The 21,692-nt window shown below is 40.8% G+C and overlaps 2 protein-coding genes and 1 long non-coding RNA gene across 11 annotated transcripts in view; 2 read left to right on the top strand and 1 right to left on the bottom strand.

Annotated features, from left to right (window-relative positions):
- The window catches only part of PICALM (phosphatidylinositol binding clathrin assembly protein), a 175,341-nt gene extending 165,817 nt beyond the window's left edge, over positions 1–9,524 (top strand). For 6 of the 7 annotated variants that reach the window (XM_033948931.1, XM_033948925.1, XM_033948923.1 and 3 more), the window contains 2 exons: positions 7,841–7,943; positions 9,390–9,524. In XM_033948931.1, coding sequence (XP_033804822.1) covers positions 7,841–7,933 — 93 coding nt within the window. In that variant the 3' untranslated portion in view covers positions 7,934–7,943; positions 9,390–9,524. The remainder of the gene's footprint in view (positions 1–7,840; positions 7,944–9,389) is intronic. The other variant, XM_033948926.1, reaches the window with a different exon arrangement.
- Positions 8,364–21,692, bottom strand: part of CCDC83 (coiled-coil domain containing 83) — a 104,384-nt gene continuing 91,055 nt past the window's right edge. For all 3 annotated transcript variants that reach the window (XM_033948932.1, XM_033948934.1, XM_033948933.1), the window contains exon 12: positions 8,364–9,558. The gene's annotated coding sequence lies outside the window, so the exon portion shown is untranslated. The remainder of the gene's footprint in view (positions 9,559–21,692) is intronic.
- On the top strand, positions 9,844–14,717 carry LOC117362485. Its single transcript, XR_004539896.1, has 2 exons — positions 9,844–12,626; positions 12,859–14,717. It is a non-coding gene; the product is annotated as an uncharacterized LOC117362485 (long non-coding RNA).

The raw sequence follows: 21,692 nt of genomic DNA, 5'->3' as shown, positions 1-21,692 counted from the left end.
TTAATTTGCTGGTTAAAAAATGTGCAGTCATATACCTCCACCAAAGCAAATTTCAGTTTCTTGTATTGTCTTGTTAGTTTAGTATGTTAACATCCAGAGCAGCATTTATTTATTATTTATTTTAAAAAAATTTCTATTCTGTTTAATGCCTAAGTGGATTACAATAAAATATACTTAACTTATCACATCAGTACATCAAACAGCACAGAACTGCTACAGAACTACTAGCTGTCACACTTCTGTAAACAGGAAAACCAGATGTACAGTTTATAAAATCCACTCCAAGGAACCAAATGGGTTTTTAGCCACTTTTTAAAAGATTTCACATTATTACATAATCTCAAGTAGGCCGGTAGAGCATTAATTGTGGGCCAGCCACTGAAATAGCTGAAGACTCTGTTTCCATATAATGTATCTCCTTCACTGATTCAATAGATAGGTCTCATTAATGACAAAGATCACGCTGACAGATAATTCTTCAAAGTTTGAGTCAAATATCCAGGGCGTTACACCCTAAACCACTTGATGGATAATTATCAGAATTTTATATTCAATTTGATAAATTACTGGTAACCAATGTAGTTGTTTTAACACCGGAGAAATATGTTCAAAATGTGATACCCCAGTGATCATTCTGGCTGCTGTGTCCCGCACTGATTGCAAAGCAGTATGAAAAATATCTTAGTAAATGCAGCTATTGCGATTCATTAGAAGAATCTGTGTTCATTTTACTTAGAGCACTAGAATTTTTAGACTGAAATTTGGCAAATAAAATGTAGTCTTCAAAACCAAAGTTTCAGATTTTATAAAATGTTTCAATTCATACTATATGCTAATTGCAAGCTCAGAGCATAATGAGAAGTGTTGAAAGGTTCTAGCCAGATACAGTAAATGGGTAGCATAGGCTGCTCTGTTTGAAAATTGTCTCCCTAAGAGTTGTACACTGAGCACTGGAGAGAGGGAGAACAGGTTGAAAGGGATCAGAACGAAAGTTCCCTCTAAACTCTGTGGGAGTCCTCTGCCTATATTCCTGGCCGGAGGGGGGGGGATGTTGTTTCAGTATCACATTTACAGTACTAAGGGACAGGCAAATTCTTCAGGACTCCAGAGGACCTGCCTTTCACTAGCTATTGGAAAAGCATTATTGAAACAGCCCCTGCCATTGGCACTAGTGTTGGGTTTTTTTATCGCAGACTCCTGCAGTAAGAGCTTAGATGCTCATAGAATTCCTGTGAGTGTTGGAGCTTTTACTGCAGTGATCCGTGATTTAAAAAAAACCTAACTCAGCTTGATAAAAAGGGAATCATATATTTGGCAATTTAAAAGAAAATTGAAGGCTCTGCTTTATAGAGAATATTTTTGAGATTGGTATATGAAAATCTCCTGAGAAATATAGGATAGTTGAGATTTATGTATACTATATTTTAATATTTATTACTAACACTTACTACCTGCTTAACACATAAGCAGTTTACAAAAGAAAAACATACGGGGTCTGACGATTAAGCTTGGGAACTCATCCTAGAAAAAATGCTACATACCTCATTGCTGAATATCACTATGGTCACCTTCAAAGTACTCCCTTTGGGAAGCTTATGCATCGACACCAGTGCTTAGTCCATCCTTCAAAGCAATTTTGAACTCTTTTCCTGGAATGCCCATCAGAGCTGTCATTGTATTACCCTTGATGTCCTGAATGTCATCAAAATGTCTTCCAAATTTTGTCTTTGAAAAGGAGCATAAATGTTAATATATGTATACTGCTTGTGTGATTTAATTGTGTTCCATGCTTTCCATTCTGGAAAAGAAAGTCTATTCTCTGCCCAGTCTCAATGCATTTTAGACTTAATCTTCCGGTTACAGAGCATTTTTACTGTATTTGACTTAAGAATTTTGGAATAAGTATATAGGATCTCTAAGGGAGAGAAAGAGATAATAGATGGTATGGACGGGCAAACTGGATAGCTCATATGGTCTTTATCTGCCTTTATCATCTGGGTCACTCTTCTTTAACCTTTTCTGGTTCCGCTATATCTTTCTTGAGATATATGGGAGCTTGTGTTTCATGCTGCCATAGTGCTAATGTCACCAGATGTCCATCTCTATCCAATTTAAATGCAAATATCACAATTAATGTTGATTGTACTATCAATTCAGAATCCGATGATTCCAAAATCTCAAATATTCAATGGAGATATTTCAGATCCAACAGGAATATTATCCTCTAATCTTAAGTACCTGTATACAGTATATAAGTATCTTTGCTTGTAACTACAGAAAGGAAGTACATAGCAAATCCTATCCTATTTCCCCTTTTTCTCTTCAATACTGGTAGAAACTAAGCTTGCACTTACATTAAGTACAGACTGTGATGGAACTTCAACACCTTAGACATACATTGTATGAAAAGCTCAAGTGGAGCTCTTAAAGGCGCTTTAGGAACTTTGAATAAAGTGTAAAATCAAAGCTATCACTTGATTTTTCTAAGCTTCAATTTTTAACCTCATTAGAGCACTGTCCAGATCATGCAAAGCAGTCATATTAGTGTTACATTCTTACATTGTAGATTGCAAACTTCTGAATTGAACCTCCAAAGTACATGCCTTTGTCTTGCTCTTGCAATTTTGAATGTAAAACATTAATTGGTGAATATTAGTGCTTGTCTCAATTGAGTAACCACATCCAAATCAACTCTAAATTGTTCAAGACACTGAGATTGGAAGGCAAACTTGAGAACAGATGACTGACCTGGACCTAAAATTGGAATGCCCAAATATATTGACAGGGATGCCATTTGAAGCAGGAAAGACTCTCCCAAAAGTGCACCCACAAGAGCTTCCACACATAAGCATGGAATACAACATCACAAATGCCAAAGTGTTCACTCTGGGCTCCTGTCTTTGGCCTTGAGTAGCATCAGCCACTTCAGGAAACAATTGCTCTGGTCTTATGATGTCCATTGAGGAAGTTCCTGGTAGTCACGGTGGCTTTTATTGAACTGGATTCAGTTTTATTTAATATCAAGGCATTTACAGGGGTTTCCATTCCCAGTATAGCACCAAGCAATGATATCTTGAGGTCCTTCTGTGTGACAAATGTATCCATTGAATCAAGCAAGGATGCTGTGGGAGCCTCTGAGGAATAGACTCTCATTTTCTCTTTAGATAAACCAATAGGAAATGGTAAAGGTAAAGAATTATACTGGAGCATTGCACTCAACCTGTTGCCATCTTATCTCTGCTCCCACTCTCGCAAGGAATTCACTTTTGAATTAATTTTACTTAATATTACAGTTTGTGCTAGTTGTGTTCTCTTTATTACCCTGTGTATCCCAAACATATTAGATAACTGAATTTTTACATTGCTGCTCTGTATTTTCTGTAGCAAATGTAGTTATACTATATTATAGTTTGCATATAAAAACAGAATAGTGATGGGACTAAACTAAAAATCTTAGAAAATAAAGCATTTAAAAAAATAGAATTTCTAATTGAGACCTTCAGAGCAAAAGCGAACCATGCCCACTTTATGCATTATTTCAGCTATGTGCTAATTCAGAATTGGTTAGGCATGGACATGGCCTAATTTTCTTCTATCTGTTGAGTGACTTTTTATATGCTTATTAGTTTCTTCATAGATACCTAAGAACTTAGATGGCCAATATCTCCAATTGCCATCTTATGCTCTCAGAGACTAAATTGCATTCTCACTTATTTAAAACTTTTTCTTCCCTCGGTTTTCTTTCTCATAGACTTCCACTCCAAATATCTTGGTGACGGCTAACCGTCAGGCAGCAGGGTCTGCCATAATAGTAAAAACAGCTGGAGCTAGCTTCCTTCCTGCTCTCAGACAGAAGACTAGAATATTATGTCCTGCAGCACAATGGACTACTATTTTAAATTGTTCATTTGACAATTTACCCAATACAGTTGCCTATTTATTGACTGTTTTCTTTGTGCCGAGATGTTTAACAGATTTGTAATTTATCCTAACATTTACTTTTCACTTGAAACTGTTTTTGCACTGAATCAAACCATAATTTTAGAAAGCATATTGTGACAGGAAAGCCCCTGTCCCAGCCAAAAGGACTACGAAACCCAGCATGCACCCTGCCCTGGGCCCGAGAAAACCTGGCATGGAGACGGCACAGCCAGGAAGGGAAGAGAAAAACCCGGTCATATCCCAGCCTAAGAGCCAGAGGGGGAGGGTACTTGAACCGAGTTCTTCCCCCTATTACTCCTTTCCTCCTTCTCTGAAACCTAAACCCAACTCAGGAGGGGATGGGGTTAACACTCGAGGTATGCAGGTCAGAAAGCCTCAAATACCAACAAGGGGAAATCAATGGGGGAGCTCAGGTGGTGCTAATCACAATCAGCCAGCCACCAGCAGGGAGTGCAGCTTCCAAGGAGTTCCTGTTCCTCAGCCCCCTTTGCTATCCAGGAGACAACCCAGTAGGTGGGAGATTGAAGGCCCTGGTCGTGACCTTGCCTGGCTGTACAAACCCCGGGAGGGTGCACCAAGAGAGGGGCGCTGGAAAGGACCGATTGGCAAGGAGCTAACACCCAAGCAAGACGGGGGTTGGGAGAAGCAGCCCGAGGACACAGGGTGGAGAACCAGCCAGGGTTATGGATCCATGGACTGGGAAATGAACAACCTTCCTGGGGAGAGTGAGCCCGGGGAAGACATGGACTTAGGGGAGTATGAGATATGAGAGGTCTTGCCCCTTTCCTCAATAAGCCAGTCTAGGCTAATTGAAGCCCTGGACACTACCAGTGCCCATGGATGCACTTATATACTACATTCCTTGAATTTGACAACAAAGAAGGCTTTGTCACCAATGAAAACTTTGCTGAATTCTCAAACAGAGTAGGAGCTAAAACTAAAAGAAGCAACCAATATACAAGAAGATTCTTTAAACCAAAACCTACTTTTCAAATGGTCACTGAACCACCTGAAACATCTACTAGATCAATAGGTGGAATATTCCCCACCTTCATATCAAAAAAATTGTGGATAGACACATCTGATTTACTGGTTACATGGAATGGATGGGTCTTAGCTACACAAGGCCTATCAGGAAATGTACCAGAAAAATTACAGGTTAAACAAACCTGGTACTTTACAGGCATGAATCCCAAACTTTAAATTACCTGCTAAGTGCCCAATTGAAAAGTAATGGTTAAAACTGTTTAGTTGCCTTACCTCTGGAGGACTTGGAGGGGTAAGAAGCTCCTAAGAGTTAACCCAGGTTGGGCTTGGCTACGATCATTAACCCTGGACACATTTTTGGGGGGGAGAATTTGAAAGCCAAACCTTTGCTTGGTTTTTGTTGGGAGGTTTGGGATATTAACCTGCTTTATTTTATGGACCGGGAAGCTCCAGGCAGGGCACAAGGACTGAAGCCCCTGTTATGCTTTGTGAAGGAAAATGTGAAGAATGTACTATATGTTCCAACATGGTTTTTTTTTTTTTGGAAACCTGGTTCCAGTTCCTAAGAAATCTGACCTCCGGGTTTTTGTTCATCCAGCCATATAAAAGGCGCATTAATAAATCTACCTGTAGTCTGAGCCTAGTTTCCCACCTACTCAGGGACAGGCCCGGCCACAATATGTACAGTAATTTTACTTGTTTTCAATATAAGAAAAATCTAAAGTGCATTTGATGAAGATAAGCTTTATCTGGTGGATTTTAGAGACTGATCATCATGTTATACATCTCACCATAAACAAATCTAGAAAAACAAGTATAGTAACTGTCTCAGAAGAACAGCATTTTGTACTTCCCCTCACTTTAAGTATGACTCGTAGGAATAGAGATGCAGTTTAATAAATATTGTTCCACCTAACATGTCCTTTAAGGGGATGGCTATATCCAAAAGTGGCACACACAAGAGCTACCTGTTTGAGAACACTTCACACTTCATTGCATTTCCAGTAAAACTGAAATTTCTACATATAGAAATCACATTTTGTTCTGTACATCTTGCCAAAAGTAAAACATTCCTAGCTATCTGATATAAATATAGGAACTATTATATAGTGGCCCAAGAAAGAGTGAAAAATATTGATGCCTGTAGTATTAGGACTGGGATTAAGGGAGCGGGATAGGAGAGGACAGGAAAAAGTTTACCGAAATGGGGAGGATGGATGGAAAACAGCTAGAAATATTTTAAACATTAGAATAAATTGTATAACCAGTACTTGTAAGGGAATGGATCTGGAATTTTTTATATTCAGTAATAATAAAATTAGAATCTCAAAACAACTAAGTACCAATTCATGCTGTTTCTGTGGCTGTAAAATGGTAAGATCTTAAGGTAGCCAGATAAGATAGACCTGACCAGTTTATCTAAATCTACTATAATAAAATGCTAAGCACGCATGCGCACTCTTACCCCGTGTTCCCTGATCTGTCGGGCTGTGGCGGCAAGAGTGTGCATGCACGCGTACTACAGCACCACACAACAGCCATAAATGGCCTGCACCTTACCTTCTTGAGACCAACGGCCGACATGTCACAGTCCAGCTGGCGAGACACCATTGGGCCGCGAGGAGACACGGATGGCGGCGGAGAGTGAACGCAGAGTCCTGCCGTTGTAAACTTTCCGTCCAGAACAAGTTGAGGTGGCGAGATTTAATTATTAGGAGCTCTAAGTCGAGAGGGGGGGGGGGGGCGGGGGGGAAACGTGGAAGTTCAGGAGAGATCCGCCTCTAATACGTCGCCGGGTGTGCTATGACCCCCCTCGCGTCCGGGCTGTCCCGCTAGACGCACAAACCTCCTGGCTCCAGCAGCGGTCGCATCACACTAAAGACGCTGCTCCATGGCCTTGCCATGCTCTGATATCCTCTGCCGCATCTCTGATGACATCATGAGATGCCGGCAGAGGAAATCAGAGCATGGGAAGGCCGCAAAGCAGCATCTTTAGTGTGATGCGGCCGCTGCTGGAGCCAGGAGGTTTGACGGTCGTCTTGCGGTGGGAGGGTCAGTGGGGTTGGCTGCACGGCGGCAATAGTGGCGGGGAGGGGGAGAGGTTCTACTGCACAGGGGGATGGCAGGCAGGCTTTGGAGAGTGGGGGGGACGACAAAGTATAGAAGGCAGTGAGAGGGAACAGGTGCTTCTGGATCGGGGGAGCAAGGAAGAGGGACAGGGAGTAGGGAAGAGGTGCTGTTGGACCGGGGGAGCAAGGAAGAGGCGCTGCTTGACCGGGGGAGCAGGGAAGAGGCGCTGCTGGACCGGGGGAGCAGGGAAGAAGTGCTGCTGGACAAGAGGAGTAGGGAAGAGGTGCTGCTGCACAGGGAAGTGGGGTGGGGGAGGGAAATGCTGCTGCACAGGGAAATGGAGGGGGAGGGTATGCTTCTGCTGCTACTGCACAGGGAAGTGGAGTGGGGAGGGAAATGCTGCTGGTAAGAAAAGGGGGCTGGGGCTGAAAGGGAAAAGATGGGAGAAGGGGGCTGGGGGGTAAAAATGGGTTTGGAGCTGGGGCTGAAAATAGGGGACATGTGAGGGAAGGAGGCTTTACTAGCACCTGTTAATGTAACGGGCTTAAACACTAGTCTATGAATAATATGCAACAGCCTCTTAGTGACAGGGCTAGCTGCTAAAATTTGGCTTGAAATCTATCAAATGTCAAGAAGAAAACTTATCTACAGCATTCAGCTATCATCTGTACAACTCAGCATTAGCCATTCAACTTCATATGTTCTTAGACTTTGCTTTTATTAAACCATTTCTATCTAAGCTGCCTTTTAATAATAAACCTTTCCATTACATTTTCTGCTTTCATATTCTATCATTCTGAGATCTTTTTCTTTCTCTTCCTTCCTGTCTCTTTTCTACCAGCTGTCTGCAGCATCCAGTCCTTCCAGTCAGAGTCCGCACAGAGGTTCCGGAACTGATCCCTTTGGAGAGCTCTCTCTGAAGGATTTCCTATAGAACAACTTAGGTATCTCTAGCTAACTGGATCTTAGTGATTTAACAAGCCACTTAAATCAACATTTCAATTTTAATAAATCTTTCCCTAAAAATTTCTTGCTCATAGGCTTTTCTTCCCAGTAGTCTTAATTATATTTTGCTATCCAATATGTAAAATAAGCAGAAATGAAGGCAAGTAGTTTGTACATGCAAGTCTGAAAAATGCAATAGCATTTAGGCAAATAAGTCACCAAGTCTGAAGTATTTTATGGGCAAGTGCAAAATAATTGGTGGAGAAGAAAATACTAAATGCTTGATGGAACCAACATTTTGGGTACTATATCACCATTCAGTTCACTGTTGGTCATAGTGCTGCTTTCAGTGCTTCATTTAGTTGTCCCTTGAAGCTGTCTTTATATACAGTATTCAAACCAATTCACAAAGCAAACCGAAGTGTTAAAATTAGCTTTAATGTTCTATAGAGCTTCAAGTGGCTTAGTTGTCATTTAAAGAGTTTCTTATAAAAGGTCTAATACAAAATTATAGTACATGAATACAGTATATATCTATAGTTGCTGTATAAAATTACAATGTTGAATAAACTGAACTGTAGATGATAGCAAATGGTATATGGTCTGTAGCCTCTGAATAAATTTTTTCCACAGATTAGCAGGGAAATGTTCTCTGGGAATTTTATAAGTTACCAAAATCAAACAGCATATGGTCCTCTATGTGTTCTGAGTACCTGGATTACAAATTTATGTGATACTAGATGGGCCACTAGAAATTTCTTTTCAGAAAGCAAGAAATAGCTTGTTAAATTTAAATATTTTAAAACTACTACTACTACTACTACTACTGGACAATAGTACTGGCTTCTTGTATCACAGAGAGGCACTTGATTTCATATTTTAGCATGAGGTAGTTTACTTTCTCTCTAAAATTCTCTATAGATGAAGTACAGATTATATGCTTATCTTACAACTTGAACCTAAACTGCTTATAAGCTTGCAACAATTAAATTCCCATTAGCAGGCAAGTATATTTATAAAGAAGGAAAATGTAGTGATCCCATTAGCAGGCAAGTATATTTATAAAGAAGGAAAATGTAGTGATCCCATTAGCAGGCAAGTATATTTATAAAGAAGGAAAATGTTTATCTTTTAAATTTTATCCTATTAAAGAGGTTGGATTTATTTGTGGTATGGTATGTGTTTAACTATGGTGATTAAAAATATGGCAGCTAGAGAGGGGAAAGGGTTTCTGTTCTAGTTGCATGGCATTTGTTTGTGATTCTTTAGCTTCTCAAATTGTTCAATTTTTAATCTCATCAAGGATGGAAAGGTATCTTAAAACCAAGTCACTCAGTCTAATAAACTGAAACCAGGAAGCTATCTTGCTGTCTAAACATCTTATCACTTTTTTCTGAAAATAATTTTTTGTTCAATATTTTTAATTTTTTTTTTCTCTCTTATAGATACAATTTATGTAACCTTTTAATTAAATGGAAGAGAATGGAACAGTCCAAAAAGAGAAATGCTGCGCAACATCTCCCAGCTTCCAACAAAATCCAAACTGCTGCCTTCCAATATCTCTCCTCTTCCTTGAAATGGTACAAGAACACTGTGGCGAATGGTGTAGCTGATCTGCAAAAAGAAATATGACATAATTACCCCTTCAAACAATAAATTAAAAACTCTTCCTGGTTATTACACTTCTGCCTTCATATTCGCTGTGATAGGGGATTAACAGACCCGCGAATACAGAAAAACCGCAAGTAACTTTCATATGTTATTCGCTGTTTTCTATTAAAAACCATCGTGAATAGGGTGAAACCATGAATAACATGGTGGGAGACCTGGCCTGTTCCTGAAGGAGAGGCAAAACACAGTGAAGAAAGTGCCGGGCATCAGCAATTTTCTCTGTAAACGCTTGGAATTGGCGATTTCTCTATGCAAGCTGATGTAATTGGGGAGGAGAAGCCAGCAAGCTAAAAAACACAAATAATTGAAACCGTGAATGCTGAAACTGCGAATACGGAGGGAGAAGTGTAGTTGGCTTGATATAATATCCATAATTAGTAACATATAACAAAATTCGGGGAAGTATAAAAATATCTGTTGCAATGCTGTTTTGATGTGGATCAATGGGTTACTTGACCAACTAGGCATGGTTTTCTTGGGAATGAGGTATAAAATCATAATCTTTTTCACTAAGCAGACAGTGTTTTATTTTCTTCAGTCACTATGTGTAGAAACAGCAACTGAAATGAACTTTTTCTTTCTTAATTATATATTCAATTTACAGTAGACATTCCTTATGTATTTGTATTTATTTATGATTATCAATAATGTATCAGGCACCCCTTTATAAGGATAAGAATGAATGTATACAGTATGTTTGATCTTTGTCCACAAGAGTGATTTCAGCTGACATACAGAACACTAATTATTTTAAAGAGTACTTTTATGTGTATAAGGAGAAAATCTGAAGCTCAAATATCACAAGATTTTCTGTATGATAAATAAGGAAATGTTATAAAATGCGTTAATCCTTGTAATGGATTCAATGCCTAGGATTTTGCAAGGGGACAGTTAAATAGTAGTGGGTCCTTTTACTGAAGTGTGTTAAGCAGTCGGACCCTGATTCTATAAATGGCGTTTAACTCCTAGGCAACACCAAACAACAGCGGTGGAGACAAACAGGATGGCAATGAGTACATATAAATGTCTTTATTGCAGTAACAAATGGATGACATAATATAGCAAAGAAAAGACTCAACACGATTTGTGTTTTGGCCTATAAGGCCTGCATCAGGAGTCTATAAAAACAATAAATCAATACACTTAAAAAATAATTAAAATAATGATTTGGACAACATCATTAAAAACTACAGTTGTGCTTAGAAATTATACATAAAAAAATTATGTGTATAAAAATATCATACATGAATGAAATTGTAAAGGTTGAATACAAAAATGAATGATAGATTATTGTGTGAAATGCATGTGTATATAGATCCATCAAAGAAAAAGAAATAGGCACCATTTGGCACGGTTGTCAATCAACCACTAGATGCTACTTATAGAATCGCGGTTAGCAGCGCCTAAGTGTTCTTAGGCACCAATGGGCATTAAAATCCTTTTAGACCAGGGTTTTCTTGGCTAAATGAGTGTGCCTAAAGTAGCTGCCTAACTCAATCTATACCTAAAAGCCCCTAACCATATTTAGGTGCCTAACTGTGCCTATAGAATCAGGGCCTTAGTGTGCAAATTTGTGATTTTACTGCATGAGCGGCATGACAGTATTTAGCTAATTTGCACATTAACTGCATGATATGTTAAGGCACAGAAACGTTGCATTATGGGCTAAGAATGGACAGCACACTGAAGTTAGTGCATGGAACTTAACCTGCACCGTCACTTGTGCAGTTGCTTTCCGAGGGGGCAATAAGCATAAGTAGGTGCAACTGCACTAATGGCAAAGAACATTTCAGTGTGGTAACTGCAGAGTAAATGCTGGGCATGCCCCTGACAGTTACCACATGTTTGCCATTGAAGTGCAGTAAGTTCTAAAACTTACAGCACTTCAGTAAAAGAGCCCCTTGAAAGCACTACACTGAATTCAGGCATTAGTGCACTGGGAAGAAATGTCACTGCTTTGTACGTAATATGTCATTAGTTTACATTTGACAGTTCAAAGCATTTCCAAAATGAATATGAGAAATTGCTTTCATTTTTGCTTGATTTTATTTGCAAATTTACATTGAGACAGTTATAGAAAGAAATGCATTGCTGTTTGGCTTTTACCACACTGTTGATCATTCATTACCATTAAAAATAAAATAGGGGAAACTGGCCATTTATGAATGACTTGTTATATAACCATTGGTTAAAACTCATGTAGCACTGTTGATCAGTGCTTTATGTAAATACTGCATCATTCGGGTTAAGGGAGGGTCTAACAAAGGATGTCAACATGAAAGCACTTCTATACATGAATTACGTACACATACTGGCATTGTCTCTGCAGAATCTATTTTTGTTTAAAATAAATTGTACATTGGCAAAATGGGTGAATTTTCAAATAAATGCAGCTTCCACAGAACTTTATTTCATGTGTGGGGTCTGAGGTGCTTTTATTTTTAGTTAAATTTATGTATAAATGACTTATTTAATAATTTAAAAAAAAAAAAAAAAGTGGAAATACTTTCATGATCTGAATACTACATTTTGAGGAGTGCCCATATTATATAAACCTTTGCCAGCATGATTACTGCTTCAAAAAATTCCATATACATGAAGTAGATTTGAATATTCATTACCTAATTACATGTTTTTATTTCATTAACCAGCACTCTGGAAACATTTTAAGTTTCTCTCTTAGCTCACTTCCAAACCAGCAGCTGGCTTTTTTTTTTTTTTTTTTACCAGGAGGTATACAAGTGGTAAGCATGCCAACCAAACACAACAGCTATCTCTTAGCTTAGATAGCAAAGAGCCCAGTACTGCCCTGCTCCTCAGCCAAAATCCAGGCTAAGATTTTGCCTCCAGGAAGAAGCAGGCTGAGGTCTTTTGTAAACTGTTGGTCCCATATAACCTCTTAGGGTCTAAAAGTTGCTTTTCTGGGATACAAACTACAGCTATTTGAACTTCCTCAAAATTGTCCTTCTAAGAACATCGAGGTCAAACTCTCAGCTTCTGACCTCTTAGAGGTTGGACTCGTTTGTTATGAAGCAATGATTGGAAAATAAACTCTTTTTCCTAAGAGGGGATTACCTCCTCCTCTTTAGAGTTTTATACCTCTGAGCTGTATTTTAGCACAACGGGTCCTCCTCGTGGGTTGAGTTACCATTATAGAGTCGGTTTGTTTTTGTTTACACAGTATCTTTTCTGACTCTTAGTTTTGTTACATTGTCCCTGTTGATAGTGGAAACACTCTTAGAGGTCAAGGCAGTCAAACCTGTTCCAGGGCAAAGGGCAGGAATTTTATTTAGTGGTTCTTAGTCATGAAAAAGATGAGAGAATTCCATATCATCCTAGACCTAGGGTCTTTGATTTTCTCTTAATACTACTTGTTCAAATGGGTTTCCCTGGGCAGCCTCATTCCTACCTTCAAAAAGGATACCGGTTATGTGCTCTGAACCTAAGTGATTCATACTTCTGGTGGCTCTGACTCATATCGGATTTATAATAGGGAAACACTACTACCAATACTGCCTTTTGGCCTAATGTCTGCTCCATGAGTATTTTCAAAAGCCCTGATAACTCAAGCCCGGTTAGGCATGAGTGTCAGTCATCCACTGGCTGCCGTTTATAGAATCATGCTAGTAGGCACTGAATCCTTAGGCGCACTGCCATTTAGGCCAGTTTTTTCTTGACCTCAAGTGATTGCGCCTAAGGGAGGTCTCTATCAGTGTCTTAAGTCAAACCATGCACTAAATCTGCCCTTAACCATATTTCTTCCTGGTAGATGCCTACCAGCTAATTTTTATAATGAATTTTTTTTTAATGGTGCTTTCAATTATCGGCACAAATTAAGAAATTTAAGTTGGGCACTTAGATCAGCTAAGTGCACCAATCTAGACACCTAACTTTAGGCATCTTTTATAGAATCAGGACCAAATTGCCTTACAGAGCATTGACAGACTTGGCCAAAGGTTTTCAACGAAGCAGTTTTCAACTGTACCACACTGGGTTCTTGATTGATTAATTAATTGTTTTGGGCCACTTTGGTCTATAGTCTGTATTTGTTTGGGGTTAAATATTTTTTGATAGTTTCAGCCCTCTTTTTACTCTTAGAAGGTAAGAATTGGGTGGGGGGTTTTATATGTCAAATTTTGCAATCTTGCATGAAAGTGTCACCTATTCCTATTTGTATCATTTTTGGTTTAATCAAACGTTTGTTGTTTGTCAGTGCGAGACCAGATAGCAGTTCTAGCTGTGAGTGATGATAGAAGTTTAATGATCTCTTAGGTCACTTCATTAGTGTTTAATTAACTTGACTGTAACAAAAAAAATCAGATCCTTTAAAATGTGAGACTTGAGTAAAAAAAAAAAAAAAATAAATCAGTGTTAAAGAAACTAAATATACAATATTTTGTTTACAAGGTGCAGCAAAATGAAAATCTTAAGGCATCAATTCAGTCTACTTATAAGATACTGTAAATATTTTGTGTCTTCAATTTGATTTGCTTCAGGTTTCGATTGCATATGGAATAAGAAGAGAGCTTATGCCAGAGAAATGTACACCGATCATAATTTTATACAAATAAAAGATACTAATAACAATTGTAAAGAAGCTGAAAGTTGCTCATATAACATAGCAATGATAAGACTAAATGAAGAGCTGAGTAGTTTCCAGTCCTGGGCATGCACAGGTTGACTGAAAACCTATGGATTTACGAATGAACAACACAATGCAATCATAAAGGCAGCTAAACATTCCCCAAGAGCATCAAGTGTTATTAGAACCAGAATTGTAGGCAATTCACGTAAGAAACCAAGCAACAGAACAATACGCATGAGATAACTTAATCAGCTTGCTCAAAAACCATGGTTGTCTGCCAAACTATCAAACATCAGCTTGCTTTTTTTCTTCTAGAGTAACTTCTATATCCAAATTAACAAATTCAATTTTTCTGGCAAGATTGGATTCATAACGGCATATTTCTAGTTAAAAGTTCTCATCTACAATGATCATATATACTTTATATTTGTTGAAATTTCAATTTTACACCAAGCAATAAGGTTGTATATTTACTGTATTTTATTGACGGTATAATAAACAAGACCTGCATCCTGTACATAGTCAGCAGTTTTTGTTTTGTTTTTTGCTTTGCTGCTTGGTTCACTGCAGATTTGGTTGGATTTTTTCTTTGTTGTTGTTTGAAACAGAAAGTAAAACATTTTAAGGCTAAGGAAGAAAAGAATCTCTACAAGAAATAAGAAAAATATATATGGATCACCCTTATCCATCCACAAAAGGTAAGAGATCCAAGGCACAATAACAAGAAATTCCAGAAACAATCAAAATATGCATGGATTATAAACAGAGCAATTTCCTTCATTATCAAGGTGTAAATGTCACAGATAAACCCTATGGGGCTCATAATCGAAAGAGAAAAACATCCAAAAACCGACCTAAGTCGGCACTTGGATGAACATTTCCCAAATAGGTCCAAGTGCCGATAATAAAAACGGGTTTTGGGAGGAGTGTCGAGGGTGGGAATTGGGCGGGACGTGGGCCAGCTTAGACTTAGTTGTACAGCATGTATAACCGTACAGCCCAGGATCGACAGAACTTGGACATTGTGATTTAGAGTATGTAAAACATGGTCTAAGTCACAAAAACCTACCTAAAGTTACAGATAAGCACTGCAAACGCATAAAACACCCCTACACACTACCCCAGTGATCACCGACCCCCCACCTCCATAAAAATATTAATCACATCTTTAAAATTCAGCCTCCAGACCAACATCGCCTGGCATAGGAAAGCCTAGTCGTCCAGCACAGAAGCGGTGTAAGCCGTCTTGGGGGTGGGTTAGGGATCCATGGAGAGGAGGACCCGTGCCCATAAGCCCCTGTAATCACTGCATTGATACTTAAACATGTGCACTCCCCTATACACCCCCAAAACCCTTTGCTGGCATATAAGGGGGCCGGCAGCCGTAAAGGCTATTGGGGTGGTAGATAAGTGAGTCTAAGGGATTCTGGAGGTGGTCTGGGGGGCTCACCATGACCTATAAGGGAGCTTCAGTGAGGAGAAGACATGGCATCCTTTTTGTGAAGTTCACAGCAGTGCCCTGTAAGGTACCCCACTATTTAGGTGGCATGTCTGGGTGTTCAGTCCATCACTTTGCAGACCCCTCCCACATCCAACAGGGCTTGTTCTAGGTGTTTTTGACGGACGAAAAGTTGGACAGTAATGGTTTTCTAGGTAATTGGAGAGGAGTTTGGCAAGTAGGACTAGTTGCCAAACTCCTCTCCAATTACCTAGAAAACCATAACATACTCCATCCTATACAATTCGGCTTCAGAAACAACTTCAGCACGGAAACACTACTAGGATCTCTCTTGGACACAGATAGACAATGTCAGGTTTGTTAGTGGCCCCCACAATATATGGTTGGTGGGGGTTAAGTGAGAGGCGCCCTGACAAACGCCAGGTCCCAGGTTCAGTTCCCTCACAGATGACTCACCAGGAAGTAGAATCAAAGAGGCACAGCCAGAGGTGATTGCATAAAGAATATAGAAATAGTCTTACAGAAAAGCAATATTATGAAGCATTACAATTAAGTAGAGAGCAAAGCAGTTTCCCTGCCTTACATAGTTCAGAGACAAAGAGAGTCTGAAGTTCTAGGGAGAGCCAGAGAGAGAGAGAGAGAAAGAAAGGACAAGAGATAGATAGATTGATAGAGCAGAGAGGAGGCTTTTATACCTTGGAATCTTATTCTGAATATAGAAACTATTGTATGTCCCAGTATCTTTCTGTTTAGAATTTGTAAACTGTTTGAAACAATGGTTAATTTAATTGATAAAGGAGGGTGTGATACTTGCAAGCATGGTGGATGGGATTAGTCTCTGGCTTCTTTGTCCCATTCAAGCAGCCTATCTTCTTGATCTGTGCACCTGGACCCATTGTCCTAAGCACCCTCTTAATCAGACATTAACACCTTTTAGCTAGTCATGATTCAATCAGGGCTACTTAAAACAGTTTCCCTGCCCTCAGGGTCTATCTGCATTCACATGCCAGAGTCAGATTGATATAATTTCCCATAGGCCTTCGCTGACATAAGTAATGCCAACTAATGCTGAATGGTAGCGATAGCTATGCTGACAGACAACATCTCAGCACAGGAAAAAAAATGCTGCTAATACAACTAGACCTTACCGCTGCATTCGACTTGGTGGACCATAACATTCTACTACAAATCCTGGATACAATAGGTATCACAGATAAAGTATACACATGGTTTGAAGGATTCCTTAAATCAAGAACCTATAGAGTAAAATCAGACAAACAAAAATCTGAACCTTGGTCAAACCCCTGCGGAGTTCCCCAAGGATCCCCTCTATCCCCGACTCTCTTCAATCTCTATACAGCCTCCCTCAGCTCTCACCTGGACAAACAAGGCATAACCTCCTACAGCTATGCCGATGACATTACCATTCTCATACCCTTCGATCAACCTGAACTCTCCATGACGAACACAATATACCAAACACTAAAATCAATAGCAACCTGGATGAAAGATCACAAACTTAAATTGAACCCAGATAAAACGAAATTCATCCTCCTAGAAAACAACAAAATACCAACCATAACCAACATTGAAATCAACGCAATCAACTACCCCATACAAACCACCCTAAAACTGCTAGGAATAACTATCGACAGATGCTGCACCATGCAACCGCAAATCAATAAAACAATACAAAAGTCATTCTTAGTCATGAGAAACTTAAGACAAGTTCGGAAATTCTTCGAGAAAACTCAATTCCAGCTCATAGTTCAGTCCTTAATACTAGGCCTACTTGACTACTGTAATATCCTCTACCTCCCATGCCCTACAACCATAACAAAACAACTACAAACTATCCAAAACACAGCACTAAGACTCATCTACTCATTAAAGAAACATGATCACATTATAGAAGCATATCTCCAATTGCACTGGCTTCCGATCCCAGCAAGAATACAATTTAAATTCTACTGCCTACTATTTAAGACTTTATACGGAGACAGTCCAAACTACCTGAATAACCGCCTCATCCACAACACCGCAACCAGACATAGGAAAACTCACACCCCATTCTCATACCCCCCAATTACGGAGGTCAAACGGAAAAAACTATATGATGGCCTCCTGGCCACTCAAGCAGCCAAACTAGACAACCAAATCACCAATCTACTGCCGGCATCCCTCGACTACTAGACTTTTAGAAAAGAAATAAAGACTATACTCTTCAAGAAAACTCTGAAAAAAGAAATAATACCGCAAGTCTCAAACTCCACCTCTCACTAAAGCCAACTACCCCAAACAAATAACCTTACCCATTTCTTACTCTTTTTGAAAATGACCAATTTTTTTTTTTTTTTTGTAAGTTCTTGTTGTAATACATCTTGGATAATTCTTTTGTAATCTGCCTTGAACTGCAAGGTAATGGCGGAATAGAAATCCCTAATGTAATGTAATATAATGTGGTATTTTCATGAAATATAAAAAAAACCAAGAAGAGGAGAGCAGAAAGGACTACAGGGTGAAACTGAAAGAAGCCAAGAGAGAGATATGTTTGGCGAAGGCACAGGTGGAAGAACAAATGGCTAAAAATGTAAAAAAGGGAGATAAAATTTTTTTCAGATATATTAGTGAAAGGAGGAAGATAAAAAATGGAATTGCTAGGCTAAAAGATGATGGGAACAAATATGTGGAGAGTGATGAGGAGAAAGCAAATGTGCTAAACAAATACTTCTGTTCTGTGTTCACAGAAGAAAATCCTGGAGAAGGATCGAGATTGTCTGGCAAAGTTACACGAGAAAATGGAGTAGATTCTGCGCTGTTCACGGAGGAGGGTGTTTATGAGCAACTTGAAAAACTGAAGGTGGACAAAACGATGGGACCAGACGGGATCCATCCCAGGATACTAAGGGAGCTCAGAGAGGTTCTGGCGAGTCCTATTAAAGACTTGTTCAACAAATCTCTGGAGACGGGAGTGATTCCTGGGGATTGGAGGAGAGCGGATGTGGTCCCTATTCATAAAAGTGGTCACAGGGATGAAGCAGGAAACTACAGGCCGGTGTGCCTCACTTCAGTTATTGGAAAAATAATGGAAGTGTTGCTGAAAGAAAGGATAGTGTACTTCCTTGAATCTAATGGGTTACAGGATCCGAGGCAACATGGCTTTACAAAAGGTAAATCGTGCCAAACGAACCTGATTGAATTTTTTGATTGGGTGACCAGAGAGCTGGATCGAGGACATATGCTAGATGTAATTTACTTGGATTTCAGCAAAGCCTTTGATACAGTTCCTCATAGGAGGCTGTTGAACAAACTTGAAGGGCTGAAGTTAGGACCCAAAGTGGTGAACTGGGTCAGAAACTGGCTGTCGGACAGACGCCAGAGGGTGGTGGTTAATGGAAGTCGCTCGAAGGAAGGAAAGGTGACTAGTGGAGTCCCACAGGGTTCGGTGCTGGGGCCAATCCTGTTCAATATGTATGTGAGTGACATTGCTGAAAGGTTAGAAGGAAAAGTGTGCCTTTTTGCAGATGATACCAAGATTTGTAACAGAGTAGACACCGAAGAGGGAGTGGAAAATATGAAAAAGGATCTGCAAAAGTTAGAGGAATGGTCTAATGCCTGGCAACTAAAATTCAATGCAAAGAAATGCAGAGTAATGCATTTGGGGATTAATAATAGGAAGGAACTGTATATGCTGGGAGGAGAGAAGCTGATATGCACGGACGGGGAGAGGGACCTTGGGGTGATAGTGTCCGAAGATTTAAAGGTGAAAAAACAGTGTGACAAGGCAGTGGCTGCTGCCAGAAGGATGCTGGGCTGTATAAAGAGAGGCGTGGTCAGTAGAAGGAAGAAGGTGTTGATGCCCCTGTACAGGTCATTGGTAAGGCCCCACTTGGAGTATTGTGTTCAGTTTTGGAGACCGTATCTGGCGAAAGACGTAAGAAGACTTGAGGCGGTCCAGAGGAGGGCGACGAAAATGATAGGAGGCTTGCGCCAGAAGACGTATGAGGAGAGACTGGAAGCCCTGAATATGTATACCCTAGAGGAAAGGAGAGACAGGGGAGATATGATTCAGACGTTCAAATACTTGAAGGGTATTAACGTAGAACAAAATCTTTTCCAGAGAAAGGAAAATGGTAAAACCAGAGGACATAATTTGAGGTTGAGGGGTGGTAGATTCAGGGGCAATGTTAGGAAATTCTACTTTACGGAGAGGGTAGTGGATGCCTGGAATGCGCTCCCGAGAGAGGTGGTGGAGAGTAAAACTGTGACTGAGTTCAAAGAAGCGTGGGATGAACACAGAAGATTTAGAATCAGAAAATAATATTAAATATTGAACTAGGCCAGTTACTGGGCAGACTTGCACGGTCTGTGTCTGTGTATGGCTGTTTGGTGGAGGATGGGCAGGGGAGGGCTTCAATGGCTGGGAGGGTGTAGATGGGCTGGAGTAAGTCTTAACAGAGATTTTGGCAGTTGGAACCCAAGCACAGTACTGGGTGGAGCTTTGGATTCTTGCCCAAAAGTAGCTAAGAAGAAAAATTTAAAAAAAATAAAATAAAATAAAAAATTTGGGTTGAATCAGGTTGGGCAGACTGGATGGACCATTCGGGTCTTTATCTGCCGTCATCTACTATGTTACTATGTTACTACTATGTTACTATGTATAAAGATGGATGATTTAGCGGCTTGGACGATCAGATCGGCATTTAGATGAGATGGTTCATAAAAAATATATTTGACTCCCGTTCCTTTGCTGGGGGGGGGTCAAGGGTTCTACTCAGGTGTTTTCTCATACCATAAAAGACAGGATTAATTTGACTGATTCTCAACTTATGGAAACTCAATAGGTATCTCCTCAGAGAAAAAATCTGCATGATTTCCTTAGGGTGATTTCTCTACATTAATAAACAGCCCCAATTAAAGCTCAAAGGTACTTAAAAGATACAGAAAAATGTTCTAGAGAAATAGAATAGGGGCAGAAACCCTATTTGCTCGCAAATATCACTATTGAAAAAATATTACCGTATTTTCATGCAAATAACGCGCACCCGTATAAAACGCGCACACGGGTATAGCGCGCAGAAACCACGATGATATGTACAAAAACTTTGGTATACCGCGCTCACGGGTATACCGCGCATGCTGCCCGACGCTCCTTTCGCCTGCCCTGACTTTCCGACTCTCCGTTCACCCCCCCTGACTTCCGTGCACTGTCCCCCCTTGAAGGTCTGTCCCCATCCTGAAAGCCTGATGCCCCCCCCCGACGTCCGATACATCCCTCCCCCCGAAGGACCGCCGACTCCCCAACAATATCGGGCCAGGAGGGAGCCCAAATCCTCCTGGCCACGGCGACCCCCTAACCCCACCCCGCACTACATTACGGGCAGGAGGGATCCCAGGCCCTCCTGCCCTCGACGCAAACCCCCCTCCCCCCAACGACTGCCCCCCCCAAGAACCTCCGACCGCCCCCCCAGCCGACCCGCGACCCCCCCTGGCGACCCCCACGACCCCCCCACCCCCCTTCCCCGTACCTTTGGTAGTTGGGCCAGAAGGGAGCCCAAACCCTCCTGGCCACGGCGACCCCCTAACCCCACCCCGCACTACATTACGGGCAGGAGGGATCCCAGGCCCTCCTGCCTCGACGCAAACCCCCCTCCCCCCCAACGACCGCCCCCCCCAAGAACCTCCGACCGCTCCCCCAGCCGACCCGCGACCCCCCTGGCGACCCCCACGACCCCCCCACCCCCCTTCCCCGTACCTTTGGTAGTTGGCCGGACAGACGGGAGCCAAACCCGCCTGTCCGGCAGGCAGCCAACGAAGGAATGAGGCCGGATTGGCCCATCCATCCTAAAGCTCCGCCTACTGGTGGGGCCTAAGGCGCGTGGGCCAATCAGAATAGGCCCTGGAGCCTTAGGTCCCACCTGGGGGTGCGGCCTGAGGCACATGGTCGGGTTGGGCCCATGTGCCTCAGGCCGCGCCCCCAGGTGGGACCTAAGGCTCCAGGGCCTATTCTGATTGGCCCACGCGCCTTAGGCC

Source organism: Geotrypetes seraphini, chromosome 6 (genome assembly GCF_902459505.1).
Source record: "Geotrypetes seraphini chromosome 6, aGeoSer1.1, whole genome shotgun sequence".
Classification (NCBI taxonomy): domain Eukaryota; kingdom Metazoa; phylum Chordata; class Amphibia; order Gymnophiona; family Dermophiidae; genus Geotrypetes; species Geotrypetes seraphini.
The sequence above is the reverse complement of the archived record's forward strand: the minus strand, read 5'-3'. Positions and strand labels throughout refer to the sequence as shown.